Below are 21845 nucleotides of genomic sequence, written 5' to 3' on the forward strand. Positions count from 1 at the left end.
TATATGCAAATATGGAAAAATGCTTAGTTATATTAGGAATAATATTTACAGATTTTTATATTTAACATGATGTTATATTTAACATTCATATTTTTATTTTTGTTTTATTTAACAACAACAAAAAATTTGTGTTTGTGGAATTATGGATTATTGGTTTTTTTATTCTGTGTATTCATACTTTCTAGTTTTTGATTTTGGTACTACTTTTACTTTAAAAAATAATCTTTTGATAAATCACTTAACCCTTTCTGGGCCTTGACAACAGTAAAATGAGCGGTTTGGATGAGCCCACCAGCCTTAAAGTTTGTCTAAGGAGCCTAAATTGATAATTTCACATTTTATGAAAAGATCTCTGTCAGATTCAGTCAAGTCAAGAATTTCAGAAGTCTTAAATACAAAATTATTTCTTCCAAGGAGTGTATCTTCAATTTCTTATACTTGCTCTAAGTTTGTCATGTTTCTTCCTTCAGTTTGAGTATTACCAAATCTTGTTTTCACCTAAAAGATTTAATTTTACTCCGTAGATTGTTTTAGTGGCTTGACTAAGTTAACCCAATTTAACCTAATCCTTAATTTTCTTAAATTAATTATACTTGAAGATAAAATCTTAAAACTTTATTATGCAAAATTTCAACCACTACAGGAGCAGAGAACATAGTATAATGAAGCCCTGTCATCACCTTCAGCAGTTAGTTGATGCACAGCTAGTATATACCTCCACCCACTTCTTCCCTACCCCCATGCTAGGTTATTTTGAAACAAGTCCCAGATATTATATCATTCCACCCAACAGTATTTCAGCAACTCATCTACAAACAAAGACTTAAAAATCATAGCTACAGTACCATCACCCCACCGAAAGATTACCAATAATTTTTTAAAACCTCAAATGTAGATTTTGATACAAGTACTAGTAGTAATGGTAAGGATGTATGATTTGCTTGTTTTTTTTGGTTTTTTTTTGGCAGTACGCGGGCCTCTCACTGTTGTGGCCTCTCCCGTTGTGGAGCACAGGCTCCGGACGTGCAGGCCCAGCGGCCATGGCTCACGGGCCCAGCCGCTCCACGGCATGTGGGATCTTCCCGGACCGGGGCACGAACCCGTGTCCCCTGCATCAGCAGGAGGACTCTCAACCACTGCGCCACCAGGGAAGCCCTGCTTGGTTTTTTTGTATTTTATATTCTTTAGTTGATGGGACCAAATAGTAATTACTCTACCTATACCTATAAAAAGCCAATAATTAACAGTAAAGTCATTAAAGGTCACTTACATTCTAAAAGAAAGACTCTTGTGTTTATATCACTCTCTGTCACTCTACACCAAATGTCTTTTTCTGTGGTGGGCCATATATGTGCGTCCCTATTCAGCCTTCAGCCTTTTGCAGCATACGTTTGTCATCTTGTTGACCTCTCTGACTTTCATGTCTCCTTCCCTTTCTTTCCCTTTCTGACTTTGGCCTTTCCTGGTGACATCTCTCTTTATCTCTGTACCCATGGCTGTCTCTATACGTTTCTCTGTCTATTCTTTCCTAGCTTTCTTTTCCCTTCCCTTCCCTTCCCTTTTTCTCCTTTAACTGCTCGTATTATAGGAAAAAAAAAAAAGAAGGAAATTGAAGATGGTTTTGTTTTGCCTTAAGTTAAAAGTCTAAATTCATATATGCAGCAAATTTATTTAGCTCTGAAAATTAAACTAAATGGAGAATTTTTTAATTTGTGATTTTCATTCTTTTTACCCCTTCGGTTCACTGGATCTTGAAAAAAAAAGGAATCCCTATTCTCAACTCAAGGGAAGCAAACCGTGGCAGTTTGTAGCCATCAGGGCCCAACCACTGATCTCAATAAGTTAACAGGAAGAATATCTTATTTGAAGTTGTCCTTTGAGGATATCAAATGTAAAGTTATTTAATTCTATGTGCCACATTTTTAAGCAAAATTATACAATGATTGGTTATTTTAGATATACTGCCTTAAATCAACACCCCCCCAAAAGAGTGAGAATTGAAGATCTCCCAGAGTTTCTTTATAATCTGTAGATATTTCTTTTTGTCATACACTTTAAATTTATACAGTACCTATTTTTGTTATGCTTCAGAAGAATTTTTTCTTAAATATGTCATAATGAATCTAAAAGTTAACAGGAAATATAAACAGAGAGCAGATGAATTCTAATGTACTGACTATATTACTTTTTTTTTTTTTGCCTTTGCAAGACTAAGTAAATATTATTAACTTAGAGTAACTGAATCCTTCACTGTCTTTAACAGTTTCCATGGGACTATGGCCTATCTGCTGTTCATGTTGCTTAAATTCATAATTTATCCTTTGTCATTGAGCCATATCCTAAGACTTAAACTGTATTTATACTAACCTAGAAAGAATGTTTCACCACTAAAAGCAGTAGTCAGCTGAAACAGCTCAGCTCTACACTTTAGCTTTGTACATTTTTCTCCTTGTTTATTAATGTGTGGGCATCACTTGCATAATCACTAAATAAGTTGCTGATAGACAAAAGAATTAAACATTCTTCCAGAGAAATCTTGGCAGTCTTTTTACTTGATGCTGTAGTACATCTTTATTGTTATTGTTCACAAATTTTGAAAGCAGTACGTGCAGATCAACCCAGTACTACTTATGAGAACTCTTGTGAGGCAGAAAAGCAGCAAATAGCACATTTGGGAGACACTGATAAACAGGATTCCTTCTCAAGTATCTGATTAGTTAGGTATATAATACAATCTAATACACTAATTTATGCTAACCAAAGAGGGCTAGATAATTTCCCCTGTAGGAGTTTGTCTTTTCAATTCTGTCCTTCTAGACTCAGTCGCTTGCGTGTATTTGATTCAGGCTTGGTAGGAGTTGGATTTAAATTTCCTTCTGACCATTCTAATATGTGGACTCATCTGCCTTTTATAAAGTTGGTTCTTAGTATCCAAGTTATTTTTGGTTCTTAGTAAATGATAACTACTCAGTCATCCTAACATCCAAGACCGTGTAATGATTTGCTTCATTACATGGAAACCTACTTTATCCAGTGACGTTCCCTTTCACCTTCAGTGAGAATGGGCCTGGCCTTACTGCATAAATTTTGGAGCACTATGCTGAAATAACTATGTTTAAAATATGATTAGAATGATTAATTAATTTGCAATAAATTTTTAACTGGAAAATGGTCTGGGATTCAAAATACTCTTAACAGTTTCATCATTGTATTTTAGAATGATTAAGTATCTTTGTCATGTCACTGCGATACTTATACAGGAATAGAAACTTACACCCCCCACTCAGAAGTATAGTCACATCTTGATTACCTGTAGTGGGGGAGGGAGGGATGAAGTTAGAAATGAGAAGAAGGAAATATTGATATGGATAGTTACAATGCGGAAAATATTTGCAGTTTCTGCTTTCTCCAGGATAGACAAGAAAATGGAAAATAGCATTGGAAGTTGTGTCAGGGTCCCCAAGACTACCCTCAGGTTTGATGATTCACCAGAAGGACTCATGAAATCCTGAAAAGCTGTTATACTCATGGTTATGGTTTATTACAGTGAAAGCATACAGATTAACATCAGCAAAGGAAAAATACACATAGGGCAGAGTCCAGGAGACACCAGGTACAAGCTTCCACTTGTCCTCTCACAGTGGAATTGCACAGGAATGCACTTGATTCTCCCATCAGTGATGTGGGACAACACATATGAAGTATTGCCAACCAAGATTGTTCATCCGAGCCTAGGTGTCCAGGATTTTTATTGGTGGGCGAGGTGGGGAAGGGTCAGTCTTATAAGCACGAAATGCATGCATAACCCACCTTAGCTACTCAACTTCCAACCCCCCCAGAGGTCAAACTTGATACAGTGTGGCCCATGACCCAGGTAAGTAAACAAAAAAGGTATTCAGTATAAGTCACACTGTTAGCATAAACTATCTGGTGTGGCCCAGTATATCAGCTATATAAAGACAGTCTTATCAGGCAGAATATTCCAGGGGCTCAGAGGTTATTTCCCAGCAGACAGTCAAAGGCTAGTTCTTTCTTTGGAATGTACAGGGTTTGAGCACCCCAAGTCTGCTGAATTAACCCTTCATTGCACAAAAGCTCAGAATCAACAAGACTTTCGGGAAATAGCTGAGCAGTGTGCTGAGGGGGTAGGTAGATGCAACCAGAGGCTCTCCTGGAAGTAAAGGAGGAAGGTAGCCTGAAAGTACAAAACATTCCTCACTAGAGGATATCCACATATTGGTAACTGCAAGAGTTTATCCAACAACTAATTTGAATTCATAGGTGTGTGTTACTGGCCAGTCTCCGAGTCGTTAAAATTGTATAATTCAAGTTAAATGAATGGTAAAAGATCTGACCTATGTTCTGTGTACTTGTGGTAAGATATTTTTAAAGGCTGCTTAGTTTTTCTGTAGGCCTCTTAACTTTTCTGCAGATTTCTTATTCATACTAATTGCCAAGGAAGGCTGGTGAATCCTGTGGAACTTGGTCCTAACAGGGCCAGCTGGAAGAAGGTTGCCTGTAACTGCTTTGTGATCTCTCTCCTGCAGGGATGTTGCCACCTTTGTCAATGTTTTTCTTGCCCAGGAAAGTTGTTTATCTAAAAGTAATAGTCGAATGAAACAGTTGCACAAGACAAAGGTGCAGCCAAGGAGCTCTGACTCTAGCATTCATTCGTAGAATGAGAACACCTTTCAAGTTGAATGTGTTTTTCAGGGAAGAAGAAGGTCCTGGAAAAATAGTTTTCCAGGACCATAGGCCTTTTCTAAGCAATAATAGGACAATTTTATGTGGTAGCCCAATGTCCATAGGGTGGCTTGCTCCAGTTTAATAAAAGGAGACTGTCGATGTAGGTCCGGTAATATTTATTTTTATTAATTTTGTCTTTCTGGAGTATTATGATCCATTACTCCCTCCTTGATGGAGGACTACCATTTTGCACTTGGTCTCTGCTCTTCTTTCCCTGCTTCCGCAGCTACAGAATACCCTGCATGGAACTGGCTGTACCATTTTAAGACTGACCTTTGGTATTTGCTGTCCAGCTCTCTGTCCTGCTCTGGCTTTTTTCATGACAGCATCTCTGATATAGGCCTTTGTCCTTGACCTCTTGGTCTGAAGTTCCTTCAGAAAGCCTGCTATATTATGTTAAAAAATCTAAATCTTAAAATAACTTAAAATTATCATTTGGATAGTAGAATATATTTTTTCTCCTATTTTTTGGATCTGCTTTTATTTTCATAGCTTCCAGCCATGTGGGTGGTATTTAAATAGGACAGTTTTGGCGTTTGAGTTGAATTTACATTTATACAGTGAACCCACAGATGAAACTTTGTATTCATAGTTAAAAAAACAAAACCAAACTAACCTTAACACCCTCCTTCTAGAAACCCTCATTAATCAAGTATTTTTGAGCTTTAAGTAAGTTCCTTTTTGATTTTTTAGAGATGTTTTATAAGACTTTTCATCTTACCTATCATCTTTAATTTCTCAAATGCCTTTACATATTTTTCTTCTTTGCCCCCTATAATCTAAAACATTACTAAGATTACATTCTTACCTATTTGGAGTATATAGAATAAAAGTTTTAATATTGTATACAGTGCCCAGTACTTTATTTTCTTTCTTACTAACATTAACATCACACATATCTCTTCAAACATTTCATATGCCCAAATGTGTTTTGCAGAAGATCCAAGCAGAGCCAGTATATCTTAGATATTAAAATTGAGGCACCACAACCCCTAGCCGTACAGCGATCTATTTTATCTTGCTTTATTTTTCCCGTTACCCTTATTGCCATCTGTAACAAACTGTGTGATTTTTAGTCATTACAATATTTGTGATCTCTCTTACCCACTAGAATGTAATTTCTATGCAGGTAGAGATTTGGGGGTCTGCTTTATTCACTGATGTCTTCCCGGGACCTGGTATAGACCTGGCACTTGGCAGGTGTTCATTGAATATTTGTTAAAGTATTGAATCAATAAACCCTCACGGAATGTGCTCTCCTACCTATATCTTGACTGTCATACTTTTTTACTCTCTATGATTTCATCATTGGGGTTTTAAGGTTCTTTTTTGGTTTGTTTTTAATATTTATTTATTTATTTGGCTGCGGGTCTTAGTTGTGGCATGCGGGATCTTCCCTGCGGCGCTTGGGTTCTTCATTGTGGAGAGCGGGCTTCTCTCTAGTTGTGGCGTGTGGGCTCCAGAGCACGTGGGCTCAGTAGTTGCAGTGCGTGGCCTCTCTATTTGTGGCACATGGGCTCCAGAGCGTGCGGGCTCAGTAGTTGCAGTGCGCAGGCTCAGTTGCCCCATGGCATGTGGGATCTTAGTTCCCCGACCAGGGATTGAACCAGCATCCCCTGCATTGGAAGGCAGATTCTTAACCACTGCACCACCAGGGAAGTTCCTTTAAGGTTCTTTTGTTTTACTTTTGCTTTCTGTTGTATATGTGTACCTTTTTCAGCTAAGTTCAGTTTTTTTTCCCAAGATGTGTTATTATACTAGGTCATCCAGTATGAGTCTTATCTTACCACTCAATGTCTGTACTTGATATTCTTACTTTTTTATAAAATATGAAAAAATGAGAGCTGGAAGCTTTCTAATTCTATGCTCACATGAAACACTTTGCATATTATCATTGATCTAGTTAACATGTGCATTTCTTTACATGATAGCAATATTATGAGAATCTTTCATGTACCCTCATGCACCTCAGGGGTAACATCACTTAGCAAAATAGCCTTCAGACTTTATAATTGTTAAATACATTAAAACTTGCTGTTCAATGTTTTCCTTTTATGACGATACTTTTTAGGGATTTAATGTTAAAGTAAAATTCTGAATTTAATACTATGATAAATTAAGTACGTGCATAGTTTTAATATTTTATCCTCTGAATTTAGGTACAAGTTATGGAAGAAAAATTAAAAGCAGCTAATATTCAAACCAGTGAATCAGAGACGAGGTTGTATAAAAAGTGTCAAGATCTGGAAACCCTAATACAGGAAAAAGATGACATCATTCAAAACTTGGAACTGCAACTTGAGGAGCAGGTTAGGAAGAATTTGATCATCAAAGAGTCCTAAATATGCGCATTCATTTATGCATAATCGCAAAGATTAAAAAGAGAGTCAAAATTTCTAAATTTTGATCAGAAATCTTACTTGGTGACCCCTAGGACTACATCACATTACTGGTGAAAGGTGCAAGTTAAATACATTCACTTTAAATCCGGGGTGATTCCAAGGCAGTATCTACCACTTTTTGGATGTGACAATACTCCCTAAGTTGGAAACACTTGGTTATCAGCAGGTATTTATGTCTGTAAAATGTTTCCAATAAATTTTTGCCTTAGATTGTTAGGGTGTTGGAAATGTTTATGGAAGGTTAAATTTTAAACATGTGTTTGATTTGACTCTAATCCTTCTGCTTAGAAATGTGTATACTGTTTTTTTTTTTTTTTTTTTTCGGTACGTGGGCCTCTCACTGCTGTGGCCTCTCCCGTTGCGGAGCACAGGCTCCGGACGCACAGGCCCAGCGGCCATGGCTCACGGGCCCAGCCGCTCTGCGGCATGTGGGATCCTCCCGGACCGGGGCACGAACCCGTGTCCCCTGCATCGGCAGGCGGACTCTCAACCACTGCGCCACCAGGGAAGCCCGTGTATACTGTTTTTAAACCACTTCATTGAGATCAAGTATAGTATTTAGTTTATTTTTTTTTAATTTTTAGGAGAAAAATTGCAGTAGGGTTATTTACTTAAAAGGTCATTTAGTGTCATTTAAACATGACCACTATAGAACTGTTCAATGTTTAATCATTTTTTTCATTTCTCTGGCGTCAGTGTTCCTTTAGGTCAGTGGCTTTCAGCCTCCACCCACTAGGATTTATATGATAGTCACGCTTTCAGTAGTTTTGTGACCATAACCAGATTTAAAATTTGGTGGATGTGAGCTAGAGTTTCTCAATCTCTATTTTTTCTGGACCTTCTAAAACTAGCACTGGAGGGGAAAATAAGCCGTTCTCCAGAGGAGATTCTGATTCTCCTCTCCCCAACCTGGTTGAACTCTATTCCACTGTTCTAAACCTAGACTATTTCCAGAAATGGTTTATTTTGTGGATAAATTCAGTGGATTGATTTTGGTATATGATCTTTCAGAGAAAGGGAATAGCAGATGTTAAAGCTAGAAATATTTATGTACACTTTTATTACTGTTCTGCTGGACAGCCATTCTTATTTTTTCCTATGTTTGGTAATTTAAAGGCAGACGTCTTAATTTGGAAACAGGTTTTAAGTGGACTTACCTTTTATGTCTATGACTGTAACATTTCCAGACCAGTGAGCTTCTGTTTGAACTAAACAAACTGCTAATGTTATTTCAGAAACAAATAAGGATTCAAGAAGCTAAAATAATAGAAGAGAAAGCAGCTAAGATCAAAGAATGGGTAACAGTTAAGTTGAATGAGGTATTTATTGCCATATTTGTCTTTTCTTTACCTTTTACTTCTTTTGAATAGATAAGTCATCAGAATATCTGAATGAAACAAAATTCTGATCAGTTGGTGGTGCTGCTGGCTTTTGGCAAACGTGAGATAGGTAGCTTTCACTTTAATGACTAATGTAATTTTAAAATTAAAAATATTGATAGACCCATGGTAATCAGTGTTAAGTAGCCTCATTCTAATTAGTTGACTAGTTCTAATAGTTAACTTTAAATAATTAGAGAATATATGTGCATATCTCATAAAATTAATATATTCAGTATCTGAGAAGTACACATTATTTAGTTTATATGGCAGATTAAATGCCAAAATAATTTGGTTTAAAATAGCTTTACAGTGGAGAAGGCATAGGGGTGAAAAACATTTAAAACTTTTAGCTCTGGAAACAAATATTAAAGCCATAATTATCTAGGCTGACGATCTGTGCTGATAAATTCATCTGATATTTACTTATTTCTTTTGTATTTTGCTTGTGTTTAATTAGATATTAACATTTTCTAAATGTTATAATTTACTAGTACATTTTAGAAATGTTATCCCTGTATAAAAGAAAACCATTATGTTCTTTTAGCTGGAATTGGAGAATCAGAATCTTCGTTTGATCAACCAAAACCAAACCGAAGAGATAAGAACAATACAGTCAAAATTACAAGGTATGTGCACTTTTGACTAAGATAGCCTAGTTGGATTTATTTGCTAGAATTTCACTATTGAGCGCTTGAAATATGACTTGCACAGCTAAGGAACTGAATTTTACATTTTATCTAATTTGAATTCATTTAAATTTAAATAGCCACATGTCCATATTAGCACAGCTAGACAGTAGTGAATAACCCAAAGGGGGTAATTTGAACGTTTAATTTCAGGTATGTTTACTTTTAAGAAAATCAGTCTTGTTATTTTCTATTTTCATTTTGTAGCATTGTGCTCAATGGTGATTGAAATTCTTACAACCTGAATATTTTGAGCAGAATTTTATAATGCGAATAAACACTTTGCATTTTCTAATGCTTAGGGCTATTTCCTTTCTTTTTAACGTTAAAGCCAAAGGATGGGTGGTAGAGTTAATGATAGAGATTCACTTAATATGCTTTTCGTATGATAGTCACTCAAGTGCACATTGAGCTGAAGAGGAGGTAAGTCAGCAGGGTGTTTGGATAGCCTGTGCTTATTAGACCCATGGCCTAGTATAGTGCTTTTTAAACTTTTATTTAGCAGCAGAACCCTTTTTAAACAATTTTTTTTTCCTATAGAATCTCAAGGGATAAAATAGGTAAAAAACCTGTACTGGGTGATGGGTCCAGAGTTCTGCAGACTTGGTCTCACCCATGACTCTTCTTTCATTTCTTGCATCCTCTGCAACATTTCCATAAAGCCGTGGGGTTTCCTAGAATGCATTGGAAAAATACTGGCATGGTAGAAAGAACCTGGACTTTGAAGTCAACTTTAATGCCCTACAATTTAATAGCTGTGTTTATATCTCCAATTTTTTTTTTTTTTACATCAGTAAAATGGTGACTGTAATAGTGTCTTACTGGTTTCATGGGGGGTTGTTGATTATAGGACATGTGAAAGCACTTTGTCTACTGCATGTTAGTACCTATTGCTGTCCTTTTGTTAAGGGACAAAACTCCTGTTTTCCCTCTCTTAATATTTCTGACATGAGATGTGTGGCCGTTTTTCCCACACCAAGCAATTCTCCAATTCTCAACAGACACCGACTGGATGTCCTATAAATTTAACTCAATTCTGACTTATCTACTTGGATAGCACCAGATCCCTCACTCCCACAAAACTACCCACCAGCACCTCCGAGCAGGCACTGAACACACACACAAACACACACTTCGGACAGAGTCACAAGTACAGGGTGGCATCCCTGCTTCTGTCCAACAGACTGTAAATCCAGGGTTCCCAAGATCCCTTCCTTGGGTTCAATAATTTGCTAGAGAGGCTCACAGAACTCAGTCAGACAGTTCACTTCCTAGATTACTGGTTTATTACAAAGGATGTAACTCAGGAACAGCCAGATGGAAGAGATGCATGGGGCAAGATACGGGAGAAGGGGCACAGAGCTTCCAGGCTCTCACTAAGTATACCTCCTTCCCAGCACCTCCACATGTTCACCAACTTGGAGCATCCTGAACCCCATCCTTTTGAGTTTTTCTGGAGGTTTCACTATGTAGGCATGCATGATTGATGAAATAATTGGCCCTTGGTGATTAATTCAACCTCCAGCCCCTTTCTTCCTCACCTGAACTCAGAGGTAGGAGGTGGAGGGTGAGGCTGAAATTTCCAACCCTCTTATGATTTGGTTGGTTCCCCTGGCAACCAGGCCCCATCCTGAGGCCATCTAGGGGCTTTCCAGAAATCACCTCATTAATACATACTCAGATGTGTTTAAAAGAGCTTGTTATGAAAACAAAAGACACTTTTATTGCTCTTAGGACATTCCAAGGGTTTTAGGAGCTGTGTGCCAGGAACCATGGATGAAGACCAAAATCTATTTCTTATATCACACATCACACATTTCCTCTACCTATATGATGAAAAAAATAGGTGTTCCTATAGTTGATCTGGAATTCCATGTTTATAATTAAAGTTTTAGGTCCTTGTGGTGTTCACCCTCTTTGAAATAGACTGGATGTATTAAGCCCCTTCACCAAATACTGTTTCCCTGATAATTCTTAACTTACAATTCTAGTCTTCACTGGCAGCCTTTTAGTCTTGGAGACTAAGGATTATTGATCCTTGGAACCTCGGCTTTACTGGAGAAGAACAGACACAACATATGTAGATATAATATAATACTTTAAAAATATATATGTATATATGTATATATGTGATAAAATATCATGAATTAGTTCTGTGAGCAATGACAACATGAAAATATTAAAAGATACATCTGAAGGAATACACTATATAAAGGTATTTTTCTATACTCAATTATCAGTTGCTATTTAACTTAACCCTTTGGTGCTCTCCCAGAGTTGAGAATTTAATTTCTTTGGAAACTTTTCTTACTATCACTGGGATCTCCATGCTTTTGATCTTACAAGCAGCAATGTTACAATTCCTAGAAGATGAATTAAACCCATGATTAGGTGCTCAATTAATCACTCACCTAGCTGTCTAAATTCTCAATCTAGAGACTGCCCCCTCCCCTTTTTGTTCTCTAAGGAAGTGATTAAGGCTCTCCATGCTGTGGTCAGCATAGACCAAGTCCTGTCATCTGCTTTATTATGAGAAGCACACTAAAAACTAAGATAAGCAAAAGTTATTCCAGTGATCATGTGATATTTGCCCCAGTGATCATCTAAATTTTCCTGGGTTGTCTTGGCAACCAAGACCTCAGTCCCTTTTTTCTCAGTATTAGTAGCAATACCAAACAATCAAATTTTACCAGTACTTGATTGGTATTTACCAATAGTTGACGTTGCAAGAAGCTATAACTTCTTGGTTGTTTATATCTGGATTTTGGTTTGTTTGTTTGAGAACTAACTACTTTTAAAGGGATTAGAAATGTTTCTCTTTGCAGTTAAAAAATAGTTTGTGCATTCAGAATATATAAACAGATTTTAAACACTGGCGTGTGATGCTAGACATTGAGGGGTCATTGTTCCTATACATAAATAAAGATGAACTTCAGGCTTTTTTTCTGGTACAAGGAGTGATTTGTCCACGTTTTTATATGCTTTAGTTCTCTGTTTAACAAATCGTTATAAAAAATTCAGATCTTCATTTTGATTAATGATCTTGCAGAAGTTCAAGGGAAGATGTTGTCCACTGTCTCCACACCGAAGCTCACAGAAGGCCAGCGTCTGAGCAGTCTGACCTTTGGGTGCTTTTTATCCCGAGCAGGGAGTCCTCCTCAAGTTGTAAAATCTGAGGAAACGAGCAAGATATCATCTAAAGAACCCGAGTTCACTGAAGGAAAAGACATAGAAGGTATTTATGGACTAGAGGAATTTACTTTGACATTTTTTTTTTTAAAAAGGAAAAATGATTTGCTAAGATTAATGCAAAGACAGCTTAATTTTTCTTATTTTTTTCCTGACAACTTGATGTTTTATGAGACTATTTCTAAAGAGCAAAACAGCATTTAACTCTGTGTATCTAGTTATCTTGTGTGTTTTTTGAGACTCTCTGCCAATTATTTATAGGAAAAACTGGTTTTCCCTTCTTGATACTTTTTCCTGCAATAGGTAGCAGTAATAGTTAAAATTTTAAAATGTACAGTCATACCTGCTTGTTTTAACTGAGTTTTAGAAGTATGAACTTTCTATTCATTATTTATTTAAAATACAAAAATATTATCTAATATTCAATATGAAATTACATGTGACACAGCAAACTTATAAAGAAAAAGAACACCAGGTGACAATTTAGTAACTGCTTTGATTTTCCCTTTATTGCCTCAAAGAGGAAAATATTTGCCAGATGTTTAAACTTTGGACCTGTGTGCAGATTTCTACCCTTCTTTTAGTCTTAAAGCCCCTCTAAATTTTGCTTAATTTTGCGGTTGCTGCTTTGCCACCACTAGTATGACTTTTCCCAAATATTTTTGAAAGACTTGAACTTGTATCTTCTCTATTTTCAGTTCCTGCTTCCTTCCTCCAAAGGGGAAAAATTATAGCCCTAAGAACTGTCTCTATGCTTGGTTATGAAACTCTGAAAACCATATGTTTTTCCATTCAGAAGGCTCCTTTGGTACTTGTTTTCATGCCATTACATGGATTTTTTTTTTTCTTTTTTGAGAAGTCATTTTAGTTTTTTTCCCACTTTCTAATAGTTGAGTACAGCTCGGTTCAGCTGAGGTTGCCTGTACTGCGGTTCTTGCTCATTTGCAAATTTAACAAACTGCCTGATACCAAATTGTGGAGTTTATTTGTTCAGCCTCTGTATCCTTAATTATGAAGCTCCTATCTATATTTTCATGTTTTCAAAGTTTCTTTTGTATTCTTCAATCTAAATTTTTAGTTCACTGTTTATAAAGTCAATGGTTTGTTCTATTAATTATGTTATAAACAATAATAAGCCATATCTAAAGATATTTTTAAAGACTGTTATTTTTTATTGTAAAGACATATTTTGTATTTATGATTAAACCAAAAGTAGAGTGAATAAAGCTTTTCTTTGTGTATGTTTTCCTTACGGTTTTGCATATTTCATGTAGTGAAGCTTGGGAACAAAGTTTTTTTTTTTAAACTATAGCTTTATATTTATTATGTTTTAATTTATTTATGATAATTTTGAAGTTTAGTAGAAAGAGGGTGTCATTGTCTTTGCCTCTAAAATATAATTAATGATGTTCATTTTTTTAGTGGCTGCTTTCCTTGATAGTCAGTGTTGCCTTATTTTTCATTTTGCTTCTTGTATTATCTAGAATATTGTCAGTTTTATTTTTCCTTCATGTTTCTTTGTAAAAAGCAGTTTCATTTTGATATTATTCTATTGAAGTGTAAGGGCTCAGTGTTTTATAGAAAGCTTGTAGTTTTCAAACTTGGGTTTAAAAAAGGCATATGACTAAAAAAGGATAATGTAAATTAATTTGACTCATGTGGAAATTCCAATTTGTACAATGTAGTTATATAAAGCTAAACATACAAAAAGATTGTATGATTAAAGGCAGCATGCCAATATAATGTATGCTTTTCTAGAAATGGAAATACCAGAAAAGTCTGTCGATAACCAAATTCAAGAAAACAACCGAGGTCAGAGAACATTGCATCAAGTGCCTTGTGTCTCAGAGCAGAATCAGAAAACAAGGACAAGCTTTGTGACGGATGGTGGCATATCCCAGAATTCTGGGGCTCCTGGGAGTGACTGGAGTTCCGATGAGGACGACGGGGGCAAAGGAAGATCCAAGTCCAGGTATACATCCACCCTTTCCAGCCACACATCAGAGGAGGGGGTCCAGTGTAGCAGAATGGGCAGTGAGACGTATCTGACAGCCTCTGATGACAGCAGTTTTATATTTGAAGAAGAGACTTTTGGCATAAAGAGACCAGAACACAAGAAACTGTATTCTTGGCAACAGGAGGCACAGTGGAGTCCTCTTGGAAAGGGAAATTATGAATCAAGTAAAAAGGAGCACGATAGTTCCTCAGACGAACTGAATAAAAAATTTCAGTCTCAGAGACTGGATTATTCATCTTCATCGAGTGAAGCCAACACCCCAAGCCCTATTCTGACCCCAGCTTTGAGTCCAAAGCATCCTAACTCATTCACTGGAAAAGGCACAGAACTAGTGCCGCCCTCAAACCTGCCACTTCCCAAATTAAGGGTTCCTAATGTTTTCAGCTTAAGTGTAGCTCTAGCCAAAAGACACCTAAGCCAGCCACAGTTAAGTTCCGACAGGATGTTTGGTACAAACAGAAATGCTATAAGCATGATCCGGCCACTGAGACCTCAGGAAACAGATCTTGATCTAGTTGATGGCGACAGTACAGAAATTTTAGAGACTATGGACACTAGTTGTGATGATGGATTATTTTCCTACGGCTCCCTGGAGTCTCCGTGTTCAGACGACCAGGAAACCTGCAACTCAGCAAAGAAGGCGGCCTGTGGGAAACCTCCAACTCCTCCCCTGCACCGGTTTCCCTCTTGGGTAAATTATGTGTTGTGTGCAATGCACACACGCTCGTTTTTGCTCAACGCTCATTTTCAGGTTTTACTCTACTTCTTCTTCTTTCTTTTCCAGTCCGGCTTTGTTCTGACAATTCCCAGTTTTTAGAATTCAATTTCCCCTTCCCTTTCCCGTGAACCAGTCGAGAAATAAGAGAAGGGTAAGACAAAGCAAGATCAAAATGTTACCTTTATTACTGATAAAACGGATTTTAGAGAATTGGTGGGCAAAGGAGCAAGTACTGCACCTGGGAAAAAGCTAGATTTATTCACCCAGGCCCAGGTAGCGCTTGACCAGCCACCACAGGCTGCCTCCAGTGAGGCCCGGCTCCTCTAAAGCTTACAGTCTAGAGAAAGAACAAATGGTTATTTCCTGCACACAGCTACTTCTCAATAGAAAGGAGAGGGGAAGGTGCCGGGCTTTGCATGTCCGGTTTCTCCTTCTAGGAATCACTGGCTAGAGATCAGGAATGTTCAATTTTTGGAGCTCCCTCCACATGGAAGGAAACATTGGGGTGGGGAAGAAGGGCTCTCTCTAACTGTATAATACTTGTGGGTAAATTCTGGATGAGGACACTTATTGGTCATCAAGTTCTGAACTTAAGTATTTACTTGATTGGCTTTAAGAGAAATTTAATTTTACTCTTCATGAACTTATAAATCTATTGCTTTAACCAAAAGCATCTTCCTGTATATCTAGAATAGATTGAAATTTCTTCCATTGAAACACTGACCATTAATATAATAATTAACCCATTAATTGCGTGATTCTTCTTAGGAATCTCTAGATTAAAAAAAATTCTTCCTATATTTGAAACAAAGTGAAATTATCTGTTTTGTAGATTGAAGTTTTCCTTCACATATTGACATAATTTAACCTTTGGCCTCCAGAGAATCATCTGGGTTGTGGGATTTTTTGGTTTTCGGAGTCATGTTCTGTTATTATTTTTTATTTAGTGACCAATGCAATTTTAAGCAAATGAAGGCAACTGTGTTTTCCTAGTATAAATTCAGACCTTGAGATGTATCTGCTCTTATTTACTTCTAAAAGAACATTTCATTGCAAAGTCCACGTGAAACCGCCTGCAGTTTATTACTAAACTCTGGATAGCATAAAAAATGGACATTATTGGCATGTGAATATCTGGAATTCCAACTATGTTACCCTTTAGGCAGTTAGGAGTTGAAATTTTGCTTCTTTCATTATGTTGAGATTGGCAGAGATTTAGGTTAGACGTTCACTTTCATTTTATTTGGCAAACCATTTTTACTACTTTTTTGCCTTTTTCTCTTCTTGCCTTCTGAAACCATCCAGTTCTGAAAAAGTAGTACGTACCGCTTTGCAAAAGCCTTCTAGCAAACTGGCCAAGTTTGAGGTTTTATTTCTGCTTGTTGGGTATTTTCAAGTTTCAAGTTAAAGAGATACATTCTAGTCACCTCAATTTATGAGTTTAAGGATTTTTAAGAGTTTACTTTAAGGCATAGCCCATTCTTATTGAACTGGAATATCATTCCAAAATACAGTAGTCACTCTAGCAGGACAGCATGTAATGATTCAGGAGCACCTCTGATGGTCAACTCCTTAGAAAAACAGGTGATACCCACTGTCCCTGGTCCCATGGCTCAGCTTGTCCTCTCCTGTCTACAGTGACTGTCTGCTTCTCTCATGACTGCTAACTACTCTCCTTCGCTCTCTCATGGCTTGTAAGTACCTCACTTACAGCCTTATTTTTATATGTCTTTTTGTTCTGTCCACTCTGTTGTTTGTCTCTGTCTGTGTATCTCACCATCACACTCTCAAAGAAGCTGTGAGAGTGATTCATTCAGTCAGCCACTCTTCGAAATAAAGTGTCTCAGATGGTTAGAGATCTCCTGCCCATTGCCTCACAGGCCCCTGTCTAGCGCAGTCCCAAAGAGGACTGCCTTAGTTGCCCACTGTGCCCCGATCCAGATAACTGTCCAGGTTAGGTGTGTTACAAAGTTCAGGACATGGTGATCTATGCATTAGGAACAACCTAGAGTCCCTTTTCTCAGAGGGGGCAGGGCCAATAGCCTTCCAGTACCCATTTCAGAAATCTCTCTCAGAGAATAAGAGAAAGCAAAATAACAACCTACTTTTGGAACAAGATCCTATAAATTCCATTGCAGTTCTCAAATTCACTTATTATTTGACCTCAGGTATTTCTTCTACTTCATTGAAATGTACATTGAGATATGAAGGTGATAGCACTAAATGTTACTTTGTGTGTGCTTTCTGACTTCAAGTTTTGGCTTTCTCTTTTTCTTTAACCATATTCTAGAATGGTAGAATATTAAAGATAATATTTGTGTCTAGTCAATGATAATAAATGGTTTCTGGCTTCATGTTACAGCTATTCAGAGTTTTCCTTTTTTTTTTTGACCATGTTCTGAAGTGGTGGAATATTAATGGTGGTATTTATGAATAGTCAGTGATTGTGAATAAGCTTTCTCTTACTTTTTTCCTGTCTGTTCAAAAGAATTTAAAATACCAAGCAAAAATTTGGGAACAAAGATAAATAATGGTGTGACTAATGGATGGAAGAAAATTCTGCAGTGCTGTTCACAGTGGCATATTTTAGTTGGCACTGGTGACAGTTTTATAATAATTCTGTGCTCTGGTGACAATTAAATGAAGCACAAATGAAAAACATGTGTATTGAAAGTAATTGTTTCTTTGCTTTAAATATCCAGCTTAAATCTCTCTTTTACATTAGGAAAGCAGAATTTATGCTGTAGCCAAATCAGGCATTCGAATGTCTGAGGCCTTCAATATGGAGAATGTTAATAAAAGTAAGTGATTTTGCATGCTGCAATGCAGGTGAACCTTGAGGACTTTATGCTAAGTGAAATAAGCAGTCACAAAGGACAAATACTGTATGAGTCCACTTATATGAGATATCTGACATAGTCAACCTGATAGAAACAGAAAGTAGAGTTGTGGTTACTAGGGGTTAGCGGGAGTAGGGGAAGCGGAGCAGTTGCTTAATGGCTATAGGGTTTCAGATTTTCAAGATAAAAAAGCTTTGGAGATCTGATTCACAACAATGTAAATATACTTAACACTAACTGAACTATGCACTTAAAAATGGTTAAGGTGGTAAATTTTATCTTATGTGTTTTTTACTACAATAAAAAATGTTTTAAAAAATAAGTGATTTTGTATTGCCATTTCATTAGCCAAGAACTTCCTGTCTAAAGTTATTGGAAAAAATACAACTTGGCCAACTTCCAGAAAATGCTTTCTGAGGTTGCTGATTTATATTTTAAAATTGAAATTCATGTTATTCAGTATAGGGGCACATAGATGTTCAACTCTTATGTAGCAAGTACCTCATGTTTTTACCCAAAAGAGGCTAAAGCTAAGAAACTGGAGTTTCAGCTGTTTAAAATTGTAAAACTATTGATCTCTATGTCTTCTTTTTCCAGAGTTTAAAACACATTCCTCCTTTCTTTCTTTTTTCAAAATACTATTATAGAAACAATGCATGTTCATTATGAAAAATAAAACCAAACAACAGAGAACTGTCTGGAATAAAAAGCAAAATTTTTCTGTGGTTCCTTCTACTGGCCCCCTCCCTATCCTACCTCTGATCTGTATCTTAGAGGTGACTATTGTTGTTCTATTCCTTTTCAGCTATCCTCTGTTCTTGCCACTCAGGAAATATATTCTAACCTTTCAGTCTGAGGTTCACCTGATAAAGGTTTAAAAGTGACGATGTTTTAACATGTGTCAGTAATAGGTCTCTGAATAGTCAGAGAATATCTTCATAGGGTACTGCTCACTGAATCAGTCAGCAGGTGTTTGTACTCATTTCTGCCCATTGTGAGCTGGATGGAGATGCCAAAGAAATAAAAGTTAAGATCCTTGCTCTCAAAGAGCTTACAGTCTAGTTGGGGAACTAGCACACCTGAGGACATAATGAACCATGTAAGAGAGTGTATAATTAAAACTGTCATAAATGCCATAATTCTTCAGGTAGACTGTGTAATGAATATTGTATGTTCATCCAGTCTCTCTTTAATTGGAAGTTTTGCTAATTCACATTCATAAGAAATAGACATAAGCACTAATTAGAAGGTTTGTTTTCTTAATCATTTTGTTTTCTGTTTCAGATTCTGTTGCAGGGCTTTCCTATACCACATCAGGACTTTATACATCACTGATATACAAGAATATGACAACCCCAGTGTACACAACTTTAAAAGGGGTAACTCATTATTGTTACTGTTAAACATGTGGGGCTCTTCATGATGAATCAAGGAAACTGTTTAGTCAAGCTCCAGATTCCATTCTTGACATTTTACATGGACTGTCCCTTTAAAGGGAGTTTTAGAAGTTCACACTAGCATATTATTAAAAGAGAAGAAATGGAAAGATCTAGAGAAGATATTTATTCTTATTGGAGTATTAGAGGTCTGATATGCTCTGTTTTTGTTATGCTACATGTGAGTCTCCACCCCCTCCATAGCTGTTAATTGTTTAAAGGAAATAGTATTAATGATGTAATGAAAACTCCTAATATAGAAAGATCTTTGTATCACTGCCAGGGTTCCCCTCCTTTGTGTGAAGTACCTAATTAAAATAAATATCAGAAAAAAAAGTATCATCAGGTATTAACAGGCTTATGTCCTTAGGAATCTTTTATAATTGACAAATGCCTTGCTAATTGGAATTTGGGATTTAACAACGTGACTTTGATAATGGCAAAATATTTTCTTGTATTCCTTAAAAAAACTTATTCCATAACTTCTGGTAAAACATTCTATACCTAAAGAGAGTGGTGACTTTAAGGATGGACACAGGGAGGCTGTTTTGCTTTTCTTCAGAAGGCGACCCAGATAAGCAGCAACCCATTCCTGGATGACTCCTCTGGGTCAGAGGAAGAAGATAGTTCCAGATCCAGCTCCCGGACTTCAGAGTCAGACTCTCGCAGTCGGAGTGGGCCAGGCAGTCCCAGAGCGATGAAACGAGGTAAGGGAGAGTCTCAGGCATACAAGACAACTCCAAAAAATTCAGAATATTTAATGGGAATTTTATCTCTATAATAGGACTTAAAAAAAAAATCTGAGCTGCCTTCAACTCATAGTGAAAAGAGTATTCACCTAGGACTAAGGTGCTTATATTTTAGTCCTAATTCTCTTCTAAATTCTCTTTGTGATTCCAGACAAGACAGTGGTTTTGTTTGTTTTGTCTTGTTTTTTGTTTTTTAACCTTATCTGTAAAAGAGAGATCACTTCATTATAGGAATAAAGTGAGACACTTGGCTTAAATTAGGTTCTTCTTTTACAGTTACTGTGTGATTTTGGATAATTTATAGGATGGACTTATTTCAGCTAAATTTGTTGTACTGCTAAATGGCAGAAGAATATGCCTAAAAATGTGGTGGTTAATCTGATATTAAGATGGAAACCAACAAAAACTTACTTCGGGCATGTCTACGATTTTTGTAGATTTTGAAGAAATTTTTGGCATATAGGTTACAGAGAGAGCCAGTCACATTAAATGACATCTGTATTTTACAAAAGCCTTTAAAGCAGCACAGTATGTTGGTTTTCAAACTGTGTTCCGTGGAACCCCTAGGTACTCCCAAACCCCTCAGCTTCAACAGGAGCTGTTCAGCTCTCACTCATAGGTTTAATATTTTGGGCTTCCATCAGTCCCTTTGCTATATGACCTTGCCCCCTTGACAGCCAGAATCAGGTTATATCACACTTTTGCTCAAAACACTGCAAGAACCTCTTATAAAGACTATAACATGTTATGTGATTCTTTGATGTCTTCGACCTCAGCTCCTCCTTTCTTCTCTCTTACTCAGCTCTGGCCATCCAGACCCTTTAACTGTTCCCGGAACATGCCATTCATTCCTTTAGTTCAGGACCTTGCACTGACCGTTTGCTCTACCTGGTATTCTTGCCCCAGATGTTCCTTTGCCTCCTCCAGTTGAGACACTGCCTTCTCAAGGAGATCTACCCAGAGCACACCATTCAAATGTAGTCCTTTGCCCTTCTCTAACTGCTAGCTCTTTTTATTCCCTTTAGTCAACTCTACATTTCATTTTTCCATGGCATTTGCTCCCTGGTTTTTGTCTGTCTCCCCCGACTAGAATCTGTGTTCCATGAGGGCAGAAATTTCTTCATTTTGTTCTCTGCTCTGTCCCTAGCACCCTGGGGCTAGGAGCCTGAGATTTGCACTCCAGCATTGCCTCTGCCTAGCTGTTTGACTTTGGACAAATCCTTTAATCTGTGGACCTTAGTCTCAGAGAATGAGGGCATGAACCAGGATGATCTCTGAGGTCCTTTGTAGATCTAAATTTCTGTTACTCTTTGAAAAATAAAGATATTACTATTATCACAGCCATTACTTGTCTTAGTCAAATAAATAAGAGGAATAATATAGTGACATTGTCCTAATGTTTCCCTTAAATGTTAATAAACACTTAAAATTTTGCCGCATACTGTAATGAATAATGACTTAAGTCCTTGATTTTATTTAATATTTTCAAAATCTCCAATTGTAGTGACTCTCCAAATGTGGCTTGCAACTTGTTTTCTAAAATGGCAAGTGAATTAGTGTGAAAAATGCTCCCTTGAATTTTACATTAGAGCTGCTGGCAAATGAAATAGTCTGTTTATATCTTTAAGTCTTATTGCATCTCTTTTATGAAAGATTTTCAAAATCTATAAACTAGTAGTA

General features: G+C 36.9%; 1 protein-coding gene across 6 annotated transcripts in view; it reads left to right on the top strand.

The window, feature by feature from the left end:
* Window positions 1–21845, top strand: part of PLEKHH2 (pleckstrin homology, MyTH4 and FERM domain containing H2) — a 111857-nt gene that overhangs the window by 37887 nt on the left and 52125 nt on the right. For all 6 annotated transcript variants that reach the window (XR_004352845.1, XM_032652893.1, XM_032652894.1 and 3 more), the window contains 8 exons: window positions 6906–7055; window positions 8384–8467; window positions 9075–9156; window positions 12266–12451; window positions 14164–15113; window positions 17866–17941; window positions 19265–19359; window positions 19979–20123. Coding sequence is in view for 5 of the 6 variants with exons in the window: in XM_032652893.1 (XP_032508784.1) it covers window positions 6906–7055; window positions 8384–8467; window positions 9075–9156; window positions 12266–12451; window positions 14164–15113; window positions 17866–17941; window positions 19265–19359; window positions 19979–20123 (1768 nt within the window). In the remaining variant the exon portion in view is untranslated. The remainder of the gene's footprint in view (window positions 1–6905; window positions 7056–8383; window positions 8468–9074; window positions 9157–12265; window positions 12452–14163; window positions 15114–17865; window positions 17942–19264; window positions 19360–19978; window positions 20124–21845) is intronic.

This window comes from Phocoena sinus, chromosome 13, assembly GCF_008692025.1.
Source record: "Phocoena sinus isolate mPhoSin1 chromosome 13, mPhoSin1.pri, whole genome shotgun sequence".
Taxonomy (NCBI): Eukaryota; Metazoa; Chordata; class Mammalia; order Artiodactyla; family Phocoenidae; genus Phocoena; species Phocoena sinus.